Genomic DNA, 11,631 nt, shown 5'->3' with positions numbered 1-11,631 from the left:
GTAGTGGTGATCATAGTAATAGATCAGAGGAGTGGTGATCGGAGTAATAGATCAGAGTAGTGGTGATCAGAGTAATAGATCAGAGGAGTGGTGATCGGAGTAATAGATCAGAGTAGTGGTGATCAGAGTAATAGATCAGAGGAGTGGTGATCAGAGTAGTGGTGATCGGAGTAATAGATCTGAGTAGTGGTGATCATAGTAATAGATCAGAGTAGTGATCGGAGTAATAGATCTGAGTAGTGGTGATCATAGTAATAGATCAGAGTAGTGATCGGAGTAATAGATCTGAGTAGTGGTGATCATAGTAATAGATCAGAGGAGTGGTGATCGGAGTAATAGATCTGAGTAGTGGTGATCATAGTAATAGATCAGAGTAGTAATCGGAGTAATAGATCTGAGTAGTGGTGATCACAGTAATAGATCAGAGGAGTGGTGATCGGAGTAATAGATCTGAGTAGTGGTGATCACAGTAATAGATCAGAGGAGCGGTGATCGGAGTATTAGATCTGAGTAGTGGTGATCACAGTAATAGATCAGAGGAGCGGTGATCAGAGTAATAGATCAGAGTAGTGATCGGAGTAATAGATCTGAGTAGTGGTGATCAGAGTAATAGATCAGAGTAGTGATCGGAGTAATAGATCTGAGTAGTGGTGATCATGGTAATAGATCAGAGTAGTGATCGGAGTAATAGATCTGAGTAGTGGTGATCATGGTAATAGATCAGAGGAGTGGTGATCGGAGTAATAGATCTTAATAGTGGTGATCACGGTAATAGATCAGAGGAGTGGTGATCGGAGTAATAGATCTGAATAGTGGTGATCACGGTAATAGATCAGAGGAGTGGTGATCGGAGTAATAGATCTGAATAGTGGTGATCACGGTAATAGATCAGAGGAGTGGTGATCTGAGTAATAGATCTTAATAGTGGTGATCACGGTAATAGATCAGAGGAGTGGTGATCGGAGTAATAGATCTGAATAGTGGTGATCACGGTAATAGATCAGAGGAGTAGTGATCAGAGTAATAGATCAGAGGAGTGGTGATCAGAGTAATAGATCTGAATAGTGGTGATCGGAGTAATAGATAAGAGGAGTAGTGATCGGAGTAATAGATCACAGTAGTAGTGATCATAGTAATAAATCTGAGTAGTGGTGATCATAGTAATAGATCAGAGAAGTAGTGATCATAGTAATAGATCAGATTAGTAGTGATCGGAGTAATAGATCTGAGTAGTGGTGATCATAGTAATAGATCAGAAGAGCGGTGATCGGAGTAATAGATCTGAGTAGTGGTGATCATAGTAATAGATCAGAGGAGTGGTGATCGGAGTAATAGATCAGAGTAGTGGTGATCAGAGTAATAGATCAGAGGAGTGGTGATCAGAGTAGTGGTGATCGGAGTAATAGATCTGAGTAGTGGTGATCATGGTAATAGATCAGAGTAGTGATCGGAGTAATAGATCTGAGTAGTGGTGATCATGGTAATAGATCAGAGGAGTGGTGATCGGAGTAATAGATCTTAATAGTGGTGATCACGGTAATAGATCAGAGGAGTGGTGATCGGAGTAATAGATCTGAATAGTGGTGATCACGGTAATAGATCAGAGGAGTGGTGATCGGAGTAATAGATCTGAATAGTGGTGATCACGGTAATAGATCAGAGGAGTGGTGATCGGAGTAATAGATCTTAATAGTGGTGATCACGGTAATAGATCAGAGGAGTGGTGATCGGAGTAATAGATCTGAATAGTGGTGATCACGGTAATAGATCAGAGGAGTAGTGATCAGAGTAATAGATCAGAGGAGTGGTGATCAGAGTAATAGATCTGAATAGTGGTGATCAGAGTAATAGATCTGAATAGTGGTGATCATAGTAATAGATCAGAGGAGTAGTGATCGGAGTAATAGATCAGAGGAGTAGTGATCGGAGTAATAGATCAGAGGAGTAGTGATCAGAGGAGTAGATCGGAGTAATGTTTGTAGTCTGGAGAAGTATGTGCAGAGTCTGGGAGGAGATGTCAGTGCCCCCTTCCTCCTCCTCCTTTTTGGCGGAGGGAATTCCCTCCTCCCCTCCCCTCTCTGGGCGGTGCCCTGTCACTGTACTCTTTCTTGTCTTTCTACATTTTTGGGTTGTCGGCCTGAGCTCTTCCTGATCCCACATCAGCGATCCCCAGAGAGATCCGGAGATGTATGAGCTGGTCAGGAGGTCGTTGCTGGGTCGGGCGATGTGTGAAGGATCGGACACTCCGTCCAAGTACGCCGAGCTCTTCCGGAAACTAGACATCAATCAGGATGGGAAGGTGGACATCCTGGAGCTGCAGCAGGGGCTCCAAGCCTTGGGGATGGCCGTGTCCCCCGGAGCCGAGGAGGTAATGGCAGTTTTGGATCATCATCTGTATGCTGGGGGAGCCTCTGCACAGGGACAGCATTCCCCATAATCCATCCACTGCACAACTCTGCACTGGAGGCTGTGTAATGTGTGTGTCTCCCTCTCACTATATATATATATAAATGACTTGTCATTATGCCAGGCCCGGGGTGGCTGGTGATTGTCACCGACATGGTGTTGGTCAGACCCCAGTAATGATCGTTATATGAGTCGCTATGGTATATGAGTGTATACTATGTATGTCAGTAGACAATTGGCGGAGTGCCAGCGCTGAGTTATAATGGGGATTGTCAAATGATTCAGATAACTAAGTTGGTTATTTATGTCTGTGAAGGTTCTCCTCCATATCTCATGATAGTCGCACGCAACTGGATTTACAGAACAAATCCATCTGTATGTCGCTGACTAAATCTGGCCATACATTGCAAAATCTGTCCAATTCCTGAGCAATCATCTGAAATATGCTCAGTGGACTGCCCTGCTGGGCCCACTCCATTCAATAAAGTTCCATATTTCGTTGACTTTTGTCAAAGGAAACTGCTGGGAGATTTTTGTCTGAACAATGGTTACATCCAAGTGGAGGCAGCCGCTGTATGGTTAGCATTACCGCCTGGCAGTACTAGGGTCGTTGGTTCGAATCCCAGCGACGGCACCTCCTGCCTGGAGTTTGCATGTTCTCCCTGTGCCTGCGTGGGTTTCCTCTGGGTACTCCGGTTTCCTCCCACATGCTGGTAGGTTAATATTGGATCCTGTCTAAATTGTCCCTAGTATGTATAAATGCGATTTAGGGACCTTAGATTGTATACCCCTTGAGGATTGGGGACTGATGTGAATGTACATATATTACACTATATATATATATATATATATATATATATATAAAGCGCTGTGTAAATTGACAGTGCTATATAAGTACCTGAAATAAATCTTGACAGCTGTCAGAGTACAATATCCACAGAGGGAGACTTGTTCATTTGCACTGTATAGCATGAATCAAGGAGTTGATTTGTTTTTGTTTTTTTTTTGTTCTGCTCCCAGCTTGAATGAAAATCGATGTGCATGACCATCCTGAGCTAGTATGTTCTACTAATAAGACCCATCTAAAGCTGGACGTACACTGATTGATTTTTTACATTTAGCCTGCAGGCAGAACAAAAGAAAACTAACCAGTTCTTTCATCCATGCTGAGCAGGGCGGATAGACAAACCTGCAGTGCTGGCTATTGCTGTCAGAAGACTCCTACACAAAACTACTGTCCAGTTTTTTGCTTGGCTCCATTGATCTTTCAATTAAAGGAAGTTGGCAGGAAGGTGACCACAGAGCCACCCAGGAAAAAAATTTCATCCAGTCCATCATGCACCATCCAAAATCCCCTCAGTGTATGGGTAACTTTTAGCTGTAAAAAAAGTCTGACTGATTCTGTCCCCGCCAGCTGTCAAAATACCCAAACAGCAACTGCATCTGATTGGATGCAGCCACTGTTCAATTGACCATTCTCGCATGGCTCCTTTTGATTTTTTTTTTTTTTTTTACAGGAACCAGCCCAAATTTGTATGGCCAGGCCAGCTTTACACTGTGCCCACAATACTTCTGGCTACCTGTCACTGTGAATTTATGGACTCATGCACACCAGTGTAATTGGGGCAGATAACATGCGGCTACATTTTGGCACCTGGGAGCCACAGGGTGTTGCATAGCTGCCTATACAGATGAATTACAGGATACTGATCTATGCCGCTCCAAGCAGCAACATACATATGCCTTTGGGCTTCTGCTCCTGGACATGGACTGTCTGGGTCCAGGGGTGTATGTCCATATACACGTGTACCTTCAGAACTGTGTGTATATCCATGCACAGCTATATCCTGTCATTGTTTGTATAGATAGCATACATCTGTGGCTCTCAGGCACCAGAACCTGGTTGTAGTTTATGTTCTATGCATCATCGTGCCTACAGCATGCTAGAGTTAAAGTGTAAGTTCACATTTTCACAAAAAAATGAAAAGTTGAATACCCAAAACCTGCACCCCCTCCCCCCCCCCCCCTTCCATCCCACAGAATTTACCTCTGTGGTCCAAGGATTTGTAATCCCCTCTCTTTTCGCTATTCTTTCTGCAGGACTTCCAGGATGGGTCAGAGCGATTCTGATTGGTCAGTGCCAGCATAGAACATTATTCTGATCCATCCTGGAAGCGCTGCATAAAGAAGTGGAAGTAGAGAAGGGATTTTAAATCCCTGAACCGTTACTCCAGCTGCATGGGCACTGACAGCTCATCACCCACAGAGGTAAGTCTGGGAAGGGGGGAGAAGAGGGTGTAGGGAAGGTGAAGGGTGTTCGTTCACCTTTTTCATTTCTTCTGAAAAGCTAAACTTACCCTTTAACTACTTCCGGACTGCAATATGTAATTATGTGTCAGCGATTTGGAAGCTTATACCAGGCTGATAGGTTTTTTTTTTTTTTTTTTACTCAGCTGGCAATTCTGTTTTTTGTAGAAGCATTGTCTACTTGTTCCACCTGTCCCCTAGATTTGTTCAAAATGTTGTAAATCTTATATTAGTCAACACACTATTCACTTTTTACTGACTTTTTGTTTAATAGACATGCAATCCCCATTGAGCTCTTGCTTTACTCCTAGTTATTCTAGCCTGGTCTCAGCTGTTCTATCTCGTCTTGTCAGCAGTTCCTGTTAATTGTCTTGCAGAATCAATATCTATAGGGAGTGGGGAGGAGGGGCACATGGATGTGACTTTGTTCACTTTTTTTGAACTTGACAAGCCCTAAAAAAAGACACATTGCGTGAAGAGGTACGTTTGTCATTTTTTAGTGGTGCAAACTTCTCATATCTTTTTGCAGTTACTAAGGAAAGTTTTTTTGATGAATTAAAAACTTTAACCTCATAAGGACCGCTCGCAGTACAATTACTGCTGCAGGGCGGCCCCTGTGCGCAGGATCACGTGTATATATACGTGATTTACCAAAGACATGTAGCAGAATACATTTTGGCCTAAATTCATGACTAACTTTGAGTTTACTATATATATTTTTTTATAGCCGAAAGTAAAAAATATCATTTTTTTCAAAAATTTTCGGTCTTTTTTTGTTTATAGTGAAAAAAGTAAAAAGCGCATAGGTGATCAAATACCACCAAAAGAAAACTCTATTTGTGTGAAAAAAGGACGTACATTTCGTTTGGGTACAGTATTGCATGACTGCACAATTACCAGTTGAAATATTGCAACGCCGAATAGCAAAGAAAGGCCTGGTCATTAAGGGGCGTAAATCCTCAGGATTTTATTTTATGGGGCCCAATATGCCTGCCCAGTTTGTTGCAATGTAATGAGCCATTATAGTTTCCCAAAAAGGAACCTGTCAGGACTGAAATATGGAAGCTGCTGATTTTTTTATGCATACTTATCCTGCCCTTGGGTATTCAGTGACCTGGAATAGGAATATGGATATAGATGTTGGGGCACCCAATAAAAAAATTATTGCCCCTCAAAAATTGAGACCACAGAACCTAGACCTTGAAAAACAAGTCAACGCTAGCAGCTCACATAATAACGTGACAGGGTTCTTTTTAAAGCACAACTAAATCCTTTCTTGCATTCAAGACATTCCATGAATGATATCTGTCAGTTGCTTGTGCTCTCAATCGAACTGACAAGCCATCAAATGGTTCATGTCATAACATGTGCACACCATGGCAATGGTAGATCAAACAGAGGCAGCTTCCTTGGCTGTAAAAGATAGGAGGGTCTAGTTCCGCATTAAAGTTGAACTCCAGGAATTCAGATCTTTTGTAAAAAGCAAAGGCCCATGAGTTAAATCCAACGGGATGCATGACACCTCCTGGACTTATTTCTATTATTTACATCTGACAGGTTTATTGCACTTCTAGAAGACCGTTATCACGGTAGTTTTGGGTGCCTAACATGGGATCTTCTGGTCTCTGCAACTTCAACAGTAGAGTTGTTGTAGATGCACTGCCCACCCCTCCCCTCCTCCTGCTGAATCACAGAAGCCTTTATATTATGTGAACTCATTCACTAAATACAAAGGCTTCTGTGAATGGGTATAAGGAAGGGCAGGCATAGCTGCTCTGTGTAGAGAGAAAACAGGTGGCGCACACACCTAGTGCATTATCCAAGGTTTATTGTAGGAATTAAATCATAAAAACATACTCACAGACGAAGCATGTATCTAAAAAGCATAGAAAAATGACAATGGCCACAACGGCGGGCAAGGTGTTCTCACTGTCAGTGCGGTCAAATGGCTGATGCGTTTCGGGGATAAATCCCTTTCCTCAGAGCTGATGACCAACCTCTGATGCTGATGTATGATGAATGGAAAGTAAAGTAAGAGCCTCGCTGTTGATGCCTGTGTGATTCTCTCCTCTCTCACAGCCCTAAGTGTCTCAGTGTATACTTCGGCAGAGCCCTAAACCTGTCGGACATAAGTAATATAGAAGTCCACAAGGCAGCATATACCTCATTGGACTTAACTCATAGCGTGCCTTTACTTTTAACAAAGTGACTGAATTCTTGGAATTCAGCTTTATTAGAATGCAAAATTGCCAGCATTCAGCACACTTTCCTGCAACAGGAAAAAATGGAAGTTCATCATTCAATGATCAGATTTCAGTAAACTGATATCTGATGCAAGGCTGGGTTCACACTTGTCTGCACTGTGCATTCCGGTTGCAGGAATCGCATTGATTCCTGCATCCGAATCGCACTGCTCTTGCGAGACGCGTGAACTGCCATTCATTCTAAATGGCACCCTCACACATCTCAGCCTGCAGCAAGATCGGGGGTGCGGAACCGCAGGGAAACTGCAGGGTCAAAAAGCCCATGTGGTTTCCCTGTGGCCGCATTTTTAAAAAGGTGCATGCACCTTTTTTTTGTCATTGAGCCTAAAAGTGCATTTAAGCCGAAGAACAAAGATTGTTCTATATTGCAGTTTACAAGTTTATACAGTCATGGCCGAAATTGTTGGCACCCTTGATATTTTTCCTGAAAATCAAGTATTTCACACAAAAAAGGTATTGCATTAACACATGTTTTGCTATACACATGTTTATTCCCTTTGTATGTATTGGAACAAATATAAAACAGAGGCAGAAAAGCAAATATGACATAATGTCACACAAAACCCCAAAAATGGGCTGGACAAAAGTATTGGCACCCTTAACTTAATATTTGGTTGCACACCCTTTGGAAAACATAACTGAAATCAGTCGCTTCCTATAACCATCAATAAGCTTCTGACACCTCTCACCCGGAATTTTGGACCACTCTTCCTTTGCAAACAGCTCCAGGTCTCTCTTATTGGAAGGACACCTTTTCCCAACAGCAATTTTAAGATCTCTCCACAGGTGTTCAATGGGATTTAGATCTGGGCTCATTGCTGGCCACTTCAGAACTCTCCAGCGCTTCTTTGCCATCCATTTCTGAGTGCTTTTTGACGTATGTTTGGGGTCATTGTCCTGCTGGAAGACCCAGGATCTTGGACGCAAACCCAGCTTTCTGACACTGGGCCCTACAGTGCGACCCAAAATCCTTTGGTAATCCTCAGATTTCATGATGCCTTGCACACAGTCAAGGCACCCAGTGCCAGAGGCAGCAAAACAACCCCAAAACATCATTGAACCTCCACCATATTTTACCGTAGGTACTGTGTTTTGTTCTTTGTAGGCCTCATTCCGTTTTCGGTAAACAGTAGAATGATGTGCTTTACCGAAAAGCTCTATCTTGGTCTCATCTGTCCACAAGACGTTTTCCCAGAAGGCTTTTGGCTTACTCAAGTACATTTTGGCAAACTGTAGTCTTGCTTTTTTATGTCTCTGTGTCAGCAGTGGGGTCCTCCTGGGTCTCCTGCCATAGCGTTTCATTTCATTTAAATGTCGACGGATAGTTCGCGCTGACACTGATGCTCCCTGAGCCTGCAGGACAGCTTGAATGTCTTTGGAACATGTTTGGGGCTGCTTATCCACCATCCGGACTATTCTGCGTTGCAATCTTTCATCAATTTTCCTCATCCGTCCACGACCAGGGAGATTAGCTACAGTGCCATGGGTTGCAAACTTCTTGATAATGTTGCGCACTGTGGACAAAGGCAAATCTAGTTCTCTGGAGATGGACTTGTAACCTTGAGATTGTTGATATTTTGCCACAATTTTGGTTCTCAGGTCCTCAGACAGTTCTCGTCTCCTCTTTCTGTTGTCCATGCTTAGTGTGGCACAGACAGACACACAATGCAAAGGTTAAGTGAACGTCTCTCCTTTTTATCTGCTTTCAGGTGTGATTTCTATATTGCCCACACCTGTTACTTGCCCCAGGTGAGTTTACAGGAGCATCACATGCTTGTAACATTCTTATTTATCCGCAGTTGTGAAAGGGTGCCAATACTTTTGTCCAGCCCATTTTTGGAGGTTTGTGTGACATTATGTCGAATTTGCTTTCTTTCCTCCCTTTTTTTGTTTTGTCCCAATACACACAAAGGGAATAAACATGTGTATAGCAAAACATGTGTTAATGCAATACGTTTCGTGAGAAATACATGATTTCCTGGAGAAATATCAAGGGTGCCAACAATTTCGGCCATGACTGTATGTACTGTATGTGGTGGCTGTATTAAGCAGCCCATACATTGATCTTCTTTTCTTCTTTTTTTTTTTTTTCATTTAAGCAGCAGGTTGAATGAAAAAAATTATCCGATTCCCCCATCCACACACTCAATGTGGATGAAGGATTCCTTGCCTGCAAATGTAGCAGTTAGAAGGTTGAGCAAACCGCTTAACACTGACAGGGGTGCTTACAATCATCCGCTTTTATTTATTCAGGTAAAATTGGCAAATGCCAATCAACCTCTATGGTGCCAGGCAGTGAGCATAGGGCCCACTAGAGGATGTCGGGCCCTCAGGCCACCCTCATGAAGTCTGTTTTGGATTTGTTTGGTCAGAGACATTCACACTAGTGGTCTGCTGGAGGTCATTTTGTAGGGCTCTGGCAGTGCTCATCCTGTCCCTCCTTGCACAAAGGAGCAGATACCGGTCCTGATGGGTCAAGGACTTTCTCCTGGTATCTCCTCCATGCTCTTGAGACTGTGCTGGGAGACACAGCAAACCTTCTGGCAATGGCACATATTGATGTGCCATCCTGGAGGAGTTGGACTGCCTGTACAACCTCTGTAGGGTCCAGGTATCACCTCATTCTACCAGTAGTGACACTGACCCTAGCCAAATACAAAACTAGTGAAAAACAGAAAAGATGAGTATGGAAAAAAACGTCAGTGGCCTCCACCTGTAAAACCATTCCTGTCTTAGGGGGCGTCTCATTGTTGCCCATCTAGTGCACCTGTTGTTAATTTCATTAACACCAAAGCAGCTGAAACTGAATAACAGCCCCCTCTGCTACTTAACTGACCAGATCAATATCCCAAGAGTTTAATTGACTTGATGCTATACTCTGATTAAAAAGTGTTCCTTTAACTTTTTGAGCAGTGTATTACATTTTTGGGTTTAATGCCGCTTTAATGTCCATTGCAGTAAACTGTTATTTTACAGCAACACATACTATAGCTGAGAAGCCAAACTAACAGATCATTCCCCTTGCACATCATTATTGTTCAGTGCAATACTTTGTTAATGGAAAGGAAAGTTTCTATGTTCCCACTGGGGAACCTATTCCCAGTGTATCGATTTTTTTTTTTTTTTTTTTTTTTTTTCTCTTTTTAACCAGATTTTATACCAGACTGATATGATATAGGACTAGGTAGTATATTGGGAATCCATTTTTTTATTTAAAGAATGTGCAGGCCACATCTTAATATTCCTACTTCCTAGTTTCCCATTCATACCTACTGTATGTCAAGAAATAACCTTTTTCGATTAGCAAGCAGTGACCTGCCTCACACACCTTTAAATAAACAAATCTCCTTACTATAGTGTTAGCTATGGTATTCCATTTCCATACGGTGAGTAAACGGACTACAGCCTATCCCTGGATTGGCTTCTGGTTTAGATGACTACAATAAAACATAAACCCCCTCTGGCTTAGTGGCTGATAGCAGTCCATGTGCTGCCTTCATGAATGTGAACTTTGTCATTAGGTGAGTCATTTAAAGACTGATAAGGAGCACAGTTAGGTACAATGGTAAAATATTTCTCCTAGTTTTCAGTAGTTTCTGCTCTATGAAATCAGTTCAGCAACACAAAAAAATGATTGAACAAAACACAAAATAAATGTATAAATTATTATTGGCCAAAAAATAAAATAAAATAGAAACCCAAAACATCAAGATAAACATAGGGCTAAGGTTAGGTTCACATCTGTGTGGGTGTTGCAACTGTGGATCCGCACAAAAATCCATGCAGCCACATCACCCGCACAGAGGAATGCGGACCCGCGGGCGGGTGCCATTAATTCTATTGACACGCCGGCCGCACTGAAAATCGCAACCGTACTGGGATCCGAGGTTCCCGTGCAGGCTGCGTTTTCCGAAGCAGTGCAGGGTCTTCTTCCCTGCTTGTCCCGGGGCACGGGAGTCCATTCATATGAATGGGCTCTTGTGCCCGCGCAAAATGCGGCCCGCAGGAACACAGAAAATGTGAACCTAGCCTTAACAGGAGATGGGTTAGGTGGAGTAAATTAAGGATGAATAGGGCATCACTAGGGCCAGGGTGAATGCCCTGGGTCCCGAGGCTGCGACTGCATGATGCCACAACTGCCCAGCTCTTCTTGTGTTGCACAGCACTGCAGTGCCCATGGAGTGCATAACACACAGATGGGGGAGAGGGTTATGAACTTGGGGGCAATAGGGATCTCTACTTGCAGGTTAGGGGAGGAGTAATTTTTCGTGGTACTGTGTATACTGGCCTTTGCATTATATACTCCTGCATGCTGCATGGTATGCACGCTGAACCCCCTGCACTGCACATTATGCAATCTGGACCCCCATGCAAGCTGCAAGTTTGGGGCATAGATCTCTGAATGCATACCACCTTAAACATGAGTATTGCTTGGTACCGTGGCCAGCTACCATGTATTATAAATTTTGACAGGCTACTGGCAGCAGGGCTAGATGCTGCACATATGCTTCCCGGGCACCCAAAAGATGCAGGGATTTGACGCTGATGGGCCAAACTGCCTGTGTGCTTGCAGCTTAAAGGTCATCCCCAGAAGCTTTTTATGAAAGCAGTGGGCCTCTTTGCAAGATCATAATTTGGGCCCTCCTGCCAGAGA

At 43.1% G+C, this 11,631-nt stretch overlaps 1 protein-coding gene across 1 annotated transcript in view; it reads left to right on the top strand.

The window, feature by feature from the left end:
- Window positions 1-2,084: 2,084 nt before the first annotated feature.
- The window catches only part of SLC25A24 (solute carrier family 25 member 24), an 80,076-nt gene continuing 70,529 nt past the window's right edge, over window positions 2,085-11,631 (top strand). Inside the window, exon 1 of the mRNA XM_089686623.1 lies at window positions 2,085-2,368. Within this exon, the coding sequence (XP_089542749.1) occupies window positions 2,186-2,368 (183 nt within the window). The 5' untranslated portion in view covers window positions 2,085-2,185. The remainder of the gene's footprint in view (window positions 2,369-11,631) is intronic.

The sequence above is a fragment of the Staurois parvus genome, unplaced genomic scaffold, assembly GCF_062004578.1.
Source record: "Staurois parvus isolate SC_StPar_1 unplaced genomic scaffold, SC_StPar_1.0 ptg000402l, whole genome shotgun sequence".
In the NCBI taxonomy this organism is placed as follows: domain Eukaryota; kingdom Metazoa; phylum Chordata; class Amphibia; order Anura; family Ranidae; genus Staurois; species Staurois parvus.
Note: the sequence above shows the minus strand (reverse complement) of the source record. Positions and strands in the feature narration are given on the sequence as shown.